The 16192-nt window shown below is 37.5% G+C and overlaps 1 protein-coding gene across 6 annotated transcripts; it reads right to left on the minus strand.

Moving 5' to 3' along the window:
* Positions 1-1010: 1010 nt before the first annotated feature.
* Positions 1011-13339, minus strand: LOC112419119 (pre-mRNA-splicing factor ATP-dependent RNA helicase DEAH10). 6 transcript variants are annotated; one of them, XR_005643525.1, is made up of 16 exons: positions 13000-13339; positions 12819-12865; positions 12651-12731; positions 12011-12227; positions 11280-11700; positions 10805-11008; positions 9427-9587; positions 8437-8622; positions 7182-7413; positions 6714-6913; positions 6488-6622; positions 6100-6262; positions 4332-4375; positions 2850-3346; positions 2010-2716; positions 1011-1907 (listed from the first exon to the last, which is right to left on the minus strand). XR_005643525.1 is itself a non-coding variant. In XM_039828844.1 (13 exons), exons 1-12 carry the CDS (start codon positions 13107-13109, stop codon positions 6079-6081), a joined length of 2178 nt encoding a protein of 725 aa, XP_039684778.1. In that variant the 5' UTR covers positions 13110-13338; the 3' UTR covers positions 4390-4752; positions 6056-6078. The 6 variants fall into 6 exon arrangements, 4 of the variants coding, with proteins under 4 accessions (XP_039684778.1, XP_039684776.1, XP_039684779.1 ...); XR_005643524.1 differs by lacking the exon at positions 4332-4375 and having other exon boundaries at positions 6056-6262; positions 13000-13338; XM_039828844.1 differs by lacking the exons at positions 1011-1907; positions 2010-2716; positions 2850-3346; positions 4332-4375 and adding an exon at positions 4390-4752 and having other exon boundaries at positions 6056-6262; positions 13000-13338.
* Between the last annotated feature and the right edge of the window lie 2853 nt (positions 13340-16192).

The following is a 16192-nucleotide window of genomic DNA, read 5'->3' on the forward strand; positions in this document are numbered from 1 at the left end:
AATAAAGAAGGCGCATGATTCATGAATAAAAACATTAGATGGTTAATATGACTTATTTTTTTCTTTTGGATCCTTTACTTCATGCACATATATGTTTAACACAAGTTCATTATATGAGAATTTAATATGATCAAACTGCACTATGTTTCAAATTTAAATTAATCGAAGTTGCGTTCTGCATCGCCTCATACTCAGCCCATCATAGAAATATATGTAAGATACTCCCTCCGTGTCAAAATATAAGCAAAAATCACTTTTTAGGTTCATTCATTTAATGATTATGTGGTCCATATTATGAACCACATACATCATTAAATGAATGAACCTAAAAAGTGAATTTTGCTTATATTTTGATACGGAGGGAGTATGTGTGTGATTAAACAAATATTAATCGAAGCTAAATTGTTCGCACCCCCTAATCCGGGGTCCTCGATCCGCCGTTGTGCATGTGATTCGATAGCATACCATGGTATGTAGCATACATCAATTGTTAAACTCTTCAAAAGAGTTTGAAATATGCTTGTTAGTAATGAATTCATAGTAGTTACTGAAATATGCTTGGTGAACATGATTCAGAACGTGAATATATTAGCTGGACCTTGTGATTAATGTGAGGCAATGCCTCTAGTGTGGTTTTCCAAAGGAAAATAAGTAAGAATTCTGCTTTCACTCTGTACATTTTGCTCAGGTCCTGCAGGCATGCCCAAAATATCCATGCGTTAGTTAACTAACGCAAGTGTAAATGTATGCGTTAGTTAACTAATGTTGTGCAACTTAAGTATCGCAAGTGTAAATCACTGCGTGAGTTAACTTGCGCAACCATTAACACATGCGTGAGTTAACTCGCGCACCGTCTGTGCATACAACCAGAAGAGGCAGAAACATCTATTTTCCCTATTTTTTGCAATCCTTCTTTCATACATTCATTCAAGCAAACATTTTTCATCATTCATTCAAGCATTCATTCAATCAAGCATTAAGTCATAAGTATATTATGAAAAATAACGGAATAAAACACGGAATAAAATAACGAATAATGTCATAAAAACGCTAAAAAGCGCAAGTGTTATAGGATTACAACCAAATCCAACAAAATGTCATACAAAAAAAACTACACAAGTCATAAAAGCTACACAAGTCATACTGTCCATCCCGTGGACTCCTACTCCTCCTCCGCAGAGCCTGCACCAGCATGCTCCACTCAGACTGTATGCCCTGCATCAAGCGCATAATCTCCTCTGGATTATGAAACACAGCAGGATGTCCCATTGCACCATCCACTCTGGCTCTGATATTGTTGATGATCTGGTATGGGTCTGGAGGATGTCTGACCCACTGCTACTTAACAATAACCTCCTCATAAGGAGGGACAGGACGAGGAGGGGCAGCAGCTGCATAGTCAGGAATGGCCGCAGGGGGGTTCACAATAGGATGTGATACTCTAATGAATCATCTCATGTACCCCCTAGTATGAGCCCACGGCTGGTTATCCGGAACCGGATGACCCCTATCCTGATGGCTGAGGACATGTAGAGCAAACTCCATGAAGGCCTGAGCCACATCATTCGCCGCAATAAGCTCAATGTCTGTAGAAGCCCTGAGAATAGTCGACATACCCATACTGCCTAAGAACCGGCTCTGGCAAGTTACGGACCATCCTGTCGCTGCCGGCCATGATCCATCCGGAGTACTAGCATATGTCCTGAAAGGGCGTGATGTCGTCGTCTCTCGTACGGCCTCCAGGTGACATGTGAATGGTCCAACGAATCGATGACAGCTCTGTAGTGTCCAGGATTAGAAAAGCCCCTTGAAGGTTTCCATTCACTCACAAGTGGGGAAACAGCAGGGTCGTAGGCATCATCATCAATCCTCGGAATAATGTTCGAGAAGTGCGCCAAAGTCCATCCCTGCAAACACAGAAAAAAAATATTTATATCACCGCAAGAATTATACAAACAACTAAACATTTACGATTCAATAAGTAAAAAAGAAGGAAAAACAAATATTACCACAAGCAATGTCATGGAACCACCATAGGAGGCCACAGATGAGTCGGAGGTAAGAGATAGATGCTCATATAGGAAAGCAAGTCCCATCCCACCCCATGACCAGCTGTCCAACTCGTCCATATCTTGCATAGCAATCAGCCAAAGATGATTAATGTTTTTGCTGTTCTTCCCGGAAAAAATGGTCCAGCCAAGCAAGAGTAACAGAAATGCCTTAATACAGGCCAGCCTAACTTCAGCTCGCTCGTCTTGCTCCTTCTATGTGTCATTCACAAGCAGCTGGTTACACCTATTCAAGAGTTCCTCGTAGCACCTCTTCAGTACACCAAAACTGACGTGAGCAGCACCCTGTTTTGTCATCTCCTTAGCGGCAGCCTCCTCTGTAAACAGTAGGTCCATCTGCATCATCTCTAGCCCCTCCTCACGGGTAAACTCTCTATCGGGAAGGAGCCTCCCAGTGATGGGGAAGCCCAGGAGACACGCCACACCATCTAGTGGGATGGTCATCTCCCCACACCATCTATGGTCATCGCACAAACAAACCCGTGAGAGATGTTCTCGTACCCACTAGTCAGGAGGGGAGTAAGACCAGACATATTCACTTCTAACCAAAATCACTCGTTTTGTTCCCCCGGCATAGGCAATGTCAAGTTTTTAAGGCTCAGTTTCTTCTCGTGCAAGATACCTTTCACCCTATGTTTTCTTCGAAACTGAAATACAAAAACAAAAAACAACAAACAACACCGTTAATTAAATAATAAGTAAATCAAACATTAAATATATGCTAACATAAATTTTAATTCTAACATTAAATAAGTAAAATAATAATTAAATTATACGTACATCGGCATCGACCCAGACCCTGCATGCCACATGTCCACCAAAGTGAGGTAAAAGCGTCACCTCTGAAAACGATCCCCACCATCATGTTGCTGAGGCTGCTCAATATCATCCTGCTGTTGAGGCTCCTCAATACCAGGCTGCTCATGATGATCCTCATATTGATGCTGCTGAAAGGCATCAAACTGATACAATTGAGGCTAAGGCTCCTGAAAATGATAGGTCTGATCCTGCGCCTGCTCATACACCTGATAATCCTGCTGATACTGTGTCGGGTTCACTGCCTGGGATGGACCCGTCTGTGACGTTGACCCCCCTGCAGCATCAACTCTAGCAAGTCTCGTTCCTCCACCTCTCCCTCGACCAGCCATAGGAGGGCGTAATGCTTGTTTCTCCCTTCGTGCACTACCGGTAGGGGCAGGCCTCCCTGCCCTTAAGTCTGTCACTCCTATCCTAAGGCGGCTCAGGCGGTCTCTGAGACGTATTCCTCTGAGGCATATCTGCACAACATTTAACATACTACAAATTAAATGATACATTTTCACACTGACATTGTCATTTCGAACAAGTCAACACTAAAATTCCAACAATGTCATTTCAATCCGTAAACTACCACATTGCAGTCAAACATATTATAATCAATATTAACAAACCATATTCTAACTAATTTGATAATTCACAATCCAAAAAAACAAAATAATTACCATTGAGACATTTTACCAAACACATAGTGTGCAATTTTCAAACAACTAGGTAATCTAACAATTTGTGAACCCTAAACTACCACATTGTACTCTAAACAACAATTGCTAAGTTAATTCATCACTAACAATCATCAAAACTAACATGCAAGCAAAATTTATAAAAACCTAAAATTTCTACAAATAAAATGGAATTAAGTAGGGTAATCATCACTTGATATTTTGGAAGAAATTGGCTTTGAATGGCGCAAGAATGATGAAAATCGGATATGGGGGGAAAAAATTCGAAGTTGGAAAGTTTAGGAAATGAGGGAAATGTGTTTTTGTATTGCTGATATGTGACTTAAGTAACGCTGCGCAAGTTAACTCACGCACCGCATTTTAAGTCACGCATAGGACTCAACGTGCGCATGTTAAGTCACGCAGCGTAACTTAACTTGCGCAAGGGTGATTTGGGCTATGCTGCAGGGCGCGAGTGAAAACTGCAGGGGGAGAGCAAAATTCAATAAGTAAAATACAGAAGTAGCATCAACTCAACATGGCACGATAAATCCTAGACTTTTCATAGTTGTTTAATTGTGCATTTTCATGGTAAATGTTGAAAAGAAATTTCTCACACTTCAAGCCTAAAAATACATTTCGGTTCAAAATCATGATTTTGGTTCGATATTCCATAACTAAAATAAAGTTAATATGATTTTGGTTAATATATAATCAAGACCAATATATATTTGCAATTACATTAAAAAGAAAAACATATCAAAATAACAATAATCTTAATTACCTGTGTAAAGCCCCATCAAGAACTTAATTCTGCATAGCATAAAACTGAGGAGCCAGTGGTTACATTGAAGAGTCCAACCTCTATTGCAAACTTCCCAAATGCCAGCAACCAACTCCAAATGGTGGCAGCAAGTGAGCTTAAATATTAGTTTATTATCCGATTCAATTATATCAATAGTTCATTTATAAGGTTTGGTATATTTTTTGTTGACTTTTTTATTTTATTTTTCCATATCAGAGCTGCGTGCCACACTGGTTTACTTTGATTGAGGGATACAAATAAGGACCGTCTGGTTTAGATCAATGGCTGAGATCATTCAATTGATGTATAATCTAGACTGTCCGATCTAATATCAACAGCTTTGATGTATTACAGCATGAAACTGCGTGCTTTCTGCATCACCAAATCCTTCAAATATCACCTAATGTAAGAGAAAAGAAAATACAGTATTGAAACTTTGAAACTGCCATGGAGGGTATGCAAATATGCAGATTTCAAAAAATGATTTTTCAGATCAATCACACAATTCATATAATTCATTGACATCTACTGGAAAATTGCCAACTCATCATCTATTTCTTTTCCCTCAAAATTTTTAAGGTAAGATTAAATATACAATGTCATAGTCTGTGTGTTCAGTTACATAGTTTAAACCACCACTACAACGAGGTTCTCAACCGTAAGATGAGATGCATCCTTCCATAAACGTAGTTGCGTTCTTGAATCTCAGTACCCTAAGCTGCTCAAGAGAAAATAAGGTGGCAACAATTCAGCAAAGGGGGCCTGTCATTGGAGTACTTGGTGACATCTCCATTTTTAGACATCAATGGTTACAAAATACAAAAGACATGCTCCTTAAAGAAAGTTTTTGTCACTGAAAGCCACAGATGCTACCTCTGCAAACAGTGGTCGGACATAATCTGAAGCTTGCACCTATCTGTTCCAACATATAAATGCCCTTCAATTATTTCAACCCCTAAATTTATGAAGAAAGAATAGAGAAAATTTTGCAATTATTCCAGCAGAATTTATTTTTGGGGGTACAGGGATGCTAGCTAGCTCATGCAACTATATTATATTTCATAACAAGATTTAACACACAGCAATTTGATTTACATGAAATTACTGTTTTATTGAACTGAAACTGTTTCTAGGCAGAAAGCAGAACCATTATACTATTGCAAGGGGTGAGATCATCTCTAGATAGTTTTCTGGTGTTCTAGCTGTGTAACAGCTATAATCAGGCACGTGAAAAATAGAGTGCCACATGTGCAGGTTAAGCCAATACTGGGTGCAGGATAACAATAATATAAATTCCCAGAATCTGTTATTAACAGATCAGAAAATTGTAATACACAATTCAAATATATGAAAATATGAGCGATTCTCTCAATCTCCCTCCCTCCCTCCCTCCCTCCCTCCCCCTCCCTCCCTCCCTCCCTCCCTCCCTCCCCCTCTCTCTCTCTCTCTCTCTCTCTCTCTCTCTCTCTGAACATATATGCTTCTTTAATTAAAGATAATTACAACTTTTGCCCCTTCCACCATAAAAAAAAAATAAAGATGAATTTTCGATTACATTCAGATCAATAATGAAGACGGTGATAGAGGATCACATGAAGTCATGGACGCAAAATAAAATTTGCGCATAATACATATTCAAAAACCACCCAACAGGGTCAAGACCAAAAAGAAAAACATATCAAAATAACAATAATCTTAATTACCTGTGTAAAGCCCCATCAAGAACTTAATTCTGCATAGCATAAAACTGAGGAGCCAGTTCAGTTAACCATAGGTTGTCAACTCTGGTTAAATCACGGACATACTTGTTATTAGTTTGAATCAGTTCATTAAATATTATGCACTCTGGTTTCTTCCTGAACAATACAGACGAAGGATGGATCTGCACCACCTGACCACTTGCCAAAGCCCTGTTGTGTGAAGAAGCAGTAAGAGTCTTTTTTTATCATAAAAGTATAAGTAAAAACAAAAAAGCAAAATATTATAAGAGTGTATATGCATGTAAGGTCAGGACTCCAATTAGCGAATCATAATTACCAATGAAAAATTTCAAAACTAAACGATATTTTCATGTAATGATTCCAATTAGATGGCCTAATGGGCCTGCCCAAGAATTTTGAAGTTAAAATGGATACCTGTAGGTTCCATCTGGCTGCTTCACAGCTGCATTGAGGAAAAAGGAAGCAACAAGGCATCTGCGAAATTGAAGCATATCTTCTCCACAAGAAGCAAGTTTCAGACCCATTTGTTGAACATGTCCTTGAATCTGCCTGAAAAAGGCGTTTCAGAAATTAGAATGCATAAAATGTCTTGAGGATATTATAGATGCCTTGAAATAAAGTTTAAGCACAATAAAACAACCTGTGAATGTCACGAGCATGTCTAAGAGAACGGCTATTGATAAAATTTTCTTTGCACCATTTTCTAAAATCCTTTTCATTTTTCATTTTATTAATTTCGATAGTTCTCTTCTCCAATAAATCAGTAGCTGCTCTAAACACATTAATCAGAGTGATGTGGTCTCCCTCTGGACTTGCAAAGCTCTTAGCTGCAGTTCTTGCCTGGCCATAAATCAGAGAAGCACAATAAGTTAAGTGTAGAGAAGACAAGTTGACGTCAAATGAAGACTAGAATTTTCATACGGTCATTACCAATCGCATATAGTTAAACCATCCGTATGATATTTTTCAAATATTTTGTTAAACGGTGAATATACCAATAGAGTGGCATAGCACATAATCAATGATTCATGCACGTATTTACGTTTCACCAAAATAGAACAATAGAATATGATAGGAATGGATTACAATCCGAATTCACTCTTCAAACCTCTTCATACTTGTCGCGCGGAAAATAAAATATGGATTCCGCAGAAAGCATTGCAACAGCTATCAACATCTCTTCCAAGCAGTTAAACTGACTTGCTAAAATAAGAGCTTTGGCATAAACTGGGTCCAAGGGAAGTCGGGCCATTTGACGTCCAACTGGATCAGATAGTTGACAGTCATCTGTCAAAGCACCTAACAAAAATAGCTGCTCCAATGATTTTACTATAGCTGTCCTGTTAAAACATGTGACAGGTACAAGCTTTGAGTAATATGTTGCTCGGTGATATACTTTTCGAAAACACAGAAAGAAACGAAGAACTCTATAAAAATGTTCGTAATTTAGTTCTGGAGTACAATGCATGAGACAACTGACATCAAAGAAACTGAGTCAATAGAGGTTTCAAATATTTGAACTCACTACTGATTGCCTTGTGTGCAAGGTTGAAAACCAGTAAGTCGAACATACGTGTTTAATAACTCAGGTAAATGTATTTTCTCCATTCAGTCCAAAACATTTCTCGGAAGCCCACTTTTAATATTTTGTAGTTTTCAGGTACATAGAAATTATATTTATAGATTCATTTTAAGGTACAAGTTCATGGTCCAAGCAAGGTTTTATTTAGTGCTGTCTATGTATTTTTCTTAGTTTCTTTATCAGTATACAAATATTCCTAAAAATATTTCTGCATTAATAATATATATGACACTTTTATTGATTTTTGGTTATTTGTCAATATAAATGTCATGTCATTCTTATTCTTTCTGTATAGGAATACAATATAGTCAGACCTCAATATTTTTATTTTTCATGACAGAAAATTTGAATTGAAGCACCTAATATTCAAATGGATTTTTATCTCCAGTTTAGATCACATTACAACAAAAAGAAATTAAAGGATAATCAAAAGGACCTATATAGGTTGAAGGAATCATCTTGGTAGAGAGATAATAGCATCTTTTCAAGTGACTTAAAAATCCTTTTAAAAGATAAGCAGAAGGTGGAAAGAAAAGCTTTCAGGACATGCATATTTTAAACAGGCTTCATTAGTCTGCAGACCCCTGTAGTTTCATGAATTTTCAAATAGTTTCTTTCAGAACACTAATTTTTTTTCAAGTATAAGAACCTATTTAAAAACAAAGTGAAACTTTAAAATCTACATAGTAACTTGGCCTTAAAAATATAAGCAATCAGAACTTATCCACAAATATGCATAAGTAGGGAAGTTGTCAAACCAAAATTTTGATAAGGTTCTCACCTTGAAGGTTTCTCAATGAAATCGAACCCTAATATGTCGTCAACACCCAAAGCCTTAAGCTGCAAAATGACATTAGAAAGGTTGCAACGCTTAATTTCCGGCATTGTTGAATCCTCAAGTTTCTCAAATTCATTTTCTGGATATAGCCGAAAGCATTTTCCAGGTCCTTCACGCCCTGCACGCCCACTGTTACCAAAATGCAGATAATCAATTTGCACTACTCTTCTAGCAAAATCAAACTAAATATATTACTTATGTTGCATAATAAGAAGGTTAAGATAGATGAGTGGACACACACGACACTATGAAGGAAAGTTTGCTAGATAAAAGATAGTCCAATGGTTAAAGGTAGAGCGAGACCATGAAAAACTATAGGCCAAACCATCAAGAGAGATTTAGAAGTAGGGAATCTATTTCTGAACTTATCACAAGATAGGGAACTACGGTGGCATTCGACTCATATAGCCGACCCCAACTAGTGGGATAAGGTTTTATTATTGTTGTTGTAATGCCTCGGTATGTGTAATAAAAAAAACAAGTTCTAGAAGTAATGATGGTAGATTCACATTTCCAAAGTCTTTGTTAAGAAAATACATGTTTTTGAGGGAAATCAATGGTTTTGATTATGGTGTCATTTAAATTATGGCATCATTTGACTCATAGCCGCCCACAACTAGTGGGATAAGGTTTTAGTTAATTGTTGTTGTTATGCCAAGCCATGTTTAACAAAAAAGAAGTTCTAGAAATAATGATGCTGGATTCACATTTCAAAGACCTTAGTTAAGAAAATACACATTTTTTGAGGAAAATCAAAGGTCATCAACAAACTCAACTTGAAATGAGAAAGGAAGTCATTCTCAGTTAAACTGAACCAAACTTGTTTAATTTTCATTACATTAACTAAATTAATTCAACCAACAATTGCAGCAGCAATTAAACATGAAACAGAATCAAATATTAAACAGATTGAAACATAATCCAGTACCATACCTTCTTTGCAATGCCTGAGACTTGGATGTAGGTACTACAATTAAAGATTCCATGCCTTTTCCAGGATCATAGGAACGCGCTTTTACAAGTCCAGGATCAATTACATACTTGATTCCAGGAATCGTAATTGATGTCTCGGCAATATTAGTTGCCAATATCACCTAACAGAACAAGAAAGTGCCAAGTTGAATAAAATTTAAGACATGTGATTACCTGCTATGATAAATATCAGAGGTTACTTTGAATATAAAGTAGCTCACATTAAAGGCTTGATTGGTGTTATTGTTATTCACAGGCTCAAACTAAAAAGGTGACACTCTACTATGGGAAAAAAATATGGTCCTACTCCTAGCAGACACTGTTTTGTATAAGGATTGTTGCCAGTTCAGATGGCATAGTTCCAAAAGGAGTATAGGTGATGGTGACATATTACATGATGAAGGTTATAACTTATAAGTAAAGGAAAATCATAGGTTGGTATACATAGATACTGGTAGGTGCATTTCGGTAAGTGTGACGGTATAAAAAACAATACATATAGTACATTACAACCAAAGTGATCCAATGATAGAAGCAACAAAGCAAATAATGACGTTGGAAGAAAAAAAATGTTAGTTCTGAATTTGACATCAGAGGAATTGGACCACAATGGCAACGCTGTCAAACGATAGAGAGTAGAGGTAACAAATCATGAATGTAAATGGAAGATGTTGAGAAACTTCCTATTAATTTATAGCGATATGAGGAAGAGCAGGGGACAGTATAGGAAATACATTGTATCTGAATAACTAACCAAGAAGAGACAGGAAGGGGGAGTTATAACTCATAAATACGGGTGGAACTAGAAAGTAGCGAGTTTGTGGGGGTTGTAGAATTTGGAAGTTGCAGGTACTTGAAACCGGAGGCTGATGTATCCACCAATTTGATATATTGGCCATCGTGCATATTGTTATCAACTCAAGAACCACTTTTTTGCAATTTTCAGTTTTTCGATCTTACTTTTTCTACTTTCGATACCAGTTCTAACAGAAGATGATCATTATATAAGTCTAACGTGTCTAAGAGAACTTCCAATGATGAAACTTCCATATAACAAAATATGCAATATTAAAGCACGAGCATATGTTCTAAACACGCTGAGGCACTAAATGAGGCAACCGGGAACCAGCATTTACTTTATAAATTAATAACATCGTCATAGGAAACAGAGTGCTTCAAGAGAATAAATAAAAACCTAGATGGAAATGTCAACTGTTTAAATTAAATAAAAAAATAACGATTGGATAAATTAAACTTATTTTCCTGATTTTTCTATAAAATTCTATGCAGAAGTAATACGATAATTTAACAAAGGATAATATGCATAGCTACAGGATACCTTATGAAACCCAGATGGAGCCGGTGCAAAGGCTCGCATTTGCTGCTCAGATGGAAGAGCTGCATATATTGGCACAACTTGAAGCCTCTGATATTCTTGAGGTAACTTTGAAAGTCGCTCCTTGATAAGCCTTTCAACAGCATCAATCTCTTCTTGCCCAGTCAGAAATACTAGTATATCACCAGGAGCCTCATCTTGATGAACCTATAACATCAAAGACACAAGACTTTAAATGACAATAATATGAACTTAACTTCTCAGCCATCGCCGCGATGTTATAATCTAATCTGTGTGTCGGTGTGTGTATTAACAGCAGTATGGCTGAATGACTGATGCAATGCACAAACATGTACCATAAATGCATACACAGAATTACTGTCCTAAGACTGAGGTGCATTAGGATCTAAGGTCTCTTACAATAAAATAAGTTAAACCACGTTATTAAATTATTACATGCACTGATTAAACCAATGACCTGGAAAATCGTTATCAAGGCAGCATCTACATAATCTGTTTTTGGATGACGAGTATAAAATATATCCACAGGAAACTGTCTCCCTTGGATGTGAACAGCTTTGGCACCACCAAAGTACTCAGAGAAGGTGCGAGCATCAAGACTTGCAGACATGATGATTAACTTCAATGGAGAACTCTTTTTGCGGTGGTCTTTTCTAAGAGAACTTCCATTCTGGCCATTATCTTTATCCAACAACATGAAACCATTTGTATTCTTGTTCTCATTATTAAGGTTCCGACCATCTTTGATAGAATTTGACCGAGCAAGTTGCACATTTTTTAGCAAGCCCATCAAGACATCAGTGTGGACAGTTCTCTCGTGTGCTTCATCGACAATTATAACAGAATACTTAGAAAGATAAGGATCCAACAATGCCTCCCTGTAAACACAAGTAAAAAATGCTTATTAACTTTACCATAAGAAAAACAGTCCTTACAAATACAAACCATGAAAAAGAAAATATTTAATCTGAAACCTCCTTAACTACTTCAAATCGTGTAACTATCTCAAACCTGCATCAACGACGGGGAAGGGGATGTTACTCACCCGTCGTTGAATACAATTGATTTAAAAAAAGTGGTATGCTATTTTTTATAGTCTGACATCAAGAATGAAAGAAAAAAAAAAATTAGAGTATCATGTCTTGATAGGAAACACTCCCAGAAATCAAAGCTACAAAAAAGTTGTACCTCAGAAGCAACCCATCTGTCATATATTTGATCCTTGTTGAGTTGGAAGTAGAATCATCAAATCTAACAGAGTACCCAACCTTTTGGCCCAACTCACAACCACATTCTTCAGCAACACGCTTGGCCACAGTGATAGCAGCAACACGTCTCGGCTGAGTTATCCCAACAACTTTCCCGTCGTGGCAAAATCCAGCATGAAATAAAAATTGTGGAATCTCTACACAGTACAATGCAATAAACATAAACACAGCAAGAATCTGCTATCTCTAAAATTCCTTTTTTCGTTCCTTCTCTTAAAAACCTAATGCATGTTTGAATAAACAGCTAAATTAAGTGTGTATCACATAAGCATTTATCATACAACATAAATTATTTTTAAAACAAAGATAAAACAAAGCCAAATTGTTTTCATATAAGCTATAAGCTGTTTTCATAATCTATCCTAGAGAACTTATGGAAATAAGCTAAAAACAGCTTATGAACATGTTATTTGTTGTTTTCATAAAAACTCTCAAACATTCTCACAACTCACAAGTGCTTATGCGAGTAAATAAGCTCAGATAAGTAAATCCAAACATACCCTAAACTATAAACGATATGATCATAAACACGTTGATTAATAGGATAAGATGTAACCTACGTGTAGTTTTTCCACTTCCAGTTTCACCAACAACAATCAAAATATCATTCTTCTGAACCTCTTCAATTAATCTCTTCTCAACTACAATAAAAACAATGCCAGCGGTCACACATGATAAATATGAAAGTAAGAACATTCAAAACACAAAAAATCAAACAAATTAAATACCTGAAGCAATAGGAAGTGACTTTCTCTGCTCTATAATCTTCTGTCTCCTGTAATAAAATTAACAAATTAGAATCAAACAAAAAATAAACTAAAACCCAATTCAAAATTGTGTTTTTCTGCTACCCTTTTGAGCATGAGTTGAAAAAGAGTGAAAATTGAAATGAATTAGGAAAAGTAATACCGGGGAGAGGAATGGGTTTGGTTATTCCGATTGGCGTTGGCATTGGCATTGGGTTGGTAATTTCGACGAGCCACAAAAGGCTTGTTACGATCTCTCTGACCAAACACCATGAGTAGTTTGCCAGAGTTAACAAAGGAAGAAGCAAGTGAGATAGTATCAAATTAATTTCTTCAACAGAAGCGTCGTGCGAGCCGGCAACGACGGAGGAGGTGGGGAGTGTTTCAGGCAGCGGTGGTGCTGAGAAGTATGAAAGACAGAGAGATGTATGCTCGCCGCTCGGAGCTGTGCTGTCGACTCACCAGGTGAAGGAATAGGTTAGAAATTAGTTAATATATGAAACTATTAGAATGAGAGGTCCCTAACATCAGTCGGATGTCTGGGATGGTCTGCACGTATCCGTACTGCCTCAAAACCCTCTCGGGCAAGTGACGGTACACCCTACGGACACCGCACATAATCCACCCAGAATACCAGAAAACCTCCTCGAAGTCCTGGATCTCTCTGTGCTCCTCGTACGGCCCCCAGCATACATCATCTAACTGTATACGATCAAGTAGTGACCGATACGTGATCCCCTCCCCATGACCCCACCTCGCTACAACCGGATAGTTTTCCACGTAGTCAGTGTTGGGATCAACACTGTAAAACCCTGAAAAATGCGCCAAAAACCATGCCTGCACAAACCAAACAAATAACATTTATAAATTATTACGCACGGAAAAATATAACAAAAAAGTAAAAGTTAACAAAAAAATAAAGTTAACATAAATATAAAATTTAAGTTTTCTTACAGTGAGCAGTGTCACGCTCCCCCCAAGAGCTCTGTCTCCAGGCCTAGATGCATCAGCTAACTCGCCGTATAGGTAGGCGAGGGTCATACCTCCCCAGGAATAATTACGCATCCCTGCGTAGCCGTCCTCCATGGTCGTCAAATATATCAACTCGATGCGCTTGTTGCTTCTATCGCCAAACAACAAGCATCCGACCAAGTAGAGAAGGTAACATCGGACGTAGTAAGTCCTAACCCTCGCCAGCTCCTCAAGCTCCTCCGGATCCTCCGTACCAGCCAATAAGTTGGCCCTACCAAGGTACGTGGTATAGAAGTCCCTCAGCCTCGGGTAGCTAATGTACCCACCGTACTCCTGACCGCAAATCTTTTCAGCCTCATGCTGCAACACACCCAGATACGTCATAAGCAGTGCCGCTCCCTCATGCTTCAGCATCTTCTTCCCATGACTCAACATCCGCCCCTCAATAGGAAGATGTGTGAGACATGCGACATCATCCAATGTCACAGTCATCTCCCCCATGAGCATGTGAAAGGTGCTGGTCTCAGGATGCCACCTCTCGCATAAAGTCATCAGCAGGGCATGAGGCACGGTGGAGTACCCCAAGTAAACCAAGTCATGTAGCCCACTCTGCTTAAGCGGATCCCAAAACCAATTCTCATTCCCGTTAGGGCGTCCGAGAGTGAGAATCTTGACCCCATGATTAATCGGTTTAAGCACGCGGAGCTTACGAACCTGAAATAATAGAAAAATAAATATGGTTTAAACAAAAACACATATAAAGAAAACAATTAAACATAAAAAATAGAATTAAAAAAAACATATAAAAGTGTATATAATAATTAAACAAACACACATTTAAAGAAAATAATTAAACATAAAGAAAAAGAATTAAAAAAAACACATATAAAAGTGGATATAATAATTAAACAAACACACATTAAAAGAAAATAATTAAACATAAAAAATAGAATTAAAAAAAAACACATATAAAAGTGGATATAATAATTAAACAAACACACATTTAAATTAAAGAAAATATTTTAACATAAAGAAAAAACAATTAAAAAAAATACACTTACATTATTTGAATTATACCAGAGTGGCAACGCCACATGACCGGCATAAGAGTGGAGCAAGGACAAGTCAGCCGGTCCACCAGGAAAGGGAGGGTCCACAGGTAACACCTCTGGTGCAGCAGCTGCTGCAATGTCATCCTCGTCTCCTGCATCATGCTGCTGTGGTATATGATCATGGTCATATCCACCATCAGTCACATCATGCTGTACCTGATCCTGATAGTTCAGGTACTCCACCCCAGTTTGGTCAACAGGCTGTGACGGGTCAACAACCTGTGACTCCTCAGGCTGTGTAGCCTGAGAGCTTCCTGAGCCATCTCCCCTCCGACCTCTACCCCTCTTTGGGATGTGGCCGCTCTGCCTCTCCCTCCGGTGGCTCTGAGTCATCGCACGCCTACCACCAATCATCTTAGATGGATCAATGGGGTCCTGATCGGCCATATCTACAAAAAAAAAAAATTAACATCATTTCCATAACCTAATCAAACACATTAAACCTAAACTAAACATAAACAAAATTAAACTCATTAAAAGTACAACAATGAACATCATTTCCATAACCTAAAATCATTTAATATAATCATCATTACAATAAAATTTATGTCTATCATTTTCATAATAACCTAAACATCATTCAATAATCAACATACACTTAATCATTTCTATACAACTAAATTATTTGTGTCCATCATAATTCTCGTAACCTAAACTAACTAAAAAATCAAAATACACTTAACCAAACTATAATTAACATCATTTCTACCATTTCCATAACTAAACTAACTAAATAATCACTAAATTGTCATTGGTTTAACCATAGAGATTGAAGTGAACTTTTGTTGTTCTTAAGAACTTTTATGAAAAATGCGTCAAGTGGTGATTTTTGTTGAAATGATGTTTTGGTTCAAGTTTTATATGGTTTTGAGTCTTTTTTTATGTGTATAAATGTTTAGACAAACTTTGGGATCAAATTTGGGCTCAGGGGATTCAAAATTGGGATTTTGGGGTGGAAAATGGAGTTTTCCCGAGAGCTATCTATCATAACTCGCCATGGTGAGTGAATCTACTCGCCGCGGTGTGTTGCTCTCTGACAGCATGCCCTGTTTCATGTTTTTGCGTCTTTTTCACACGTTTCTGTTTTGAATCGGCCTTTGGTGTAAACATGAACGTTTTAGATATTTTTATTAGCTTTCCAATGGCTTTGGTTTGACTTGAATATGATTTTTGGTTTTTGAGGTATGATGAAAACACTCTAAGTAGGTCTTAGTGAAATTTTATGAAAATTCCGCACAACTATTTCTAATTCAACCCAAAACTTATGGATTG

The sequence above is a fragment of the Medicago truncatula genome, chromosome 8 (genome assembly GCF_003473485.1).
Source record: "Medicago truncatula cultivar Jemalong A17 chromosome 8, MtrunA17r5.0-ANR, whole genome shotgun sequence".
In the NCBI taxonomy this organism is placed as follows: domain Eukaryota; kingdom Viridiplantae; phylum Streptophyta; class Magnoliopsida; order Fabales; family Fabaceae; genus Medicago; species Medicago truncatula.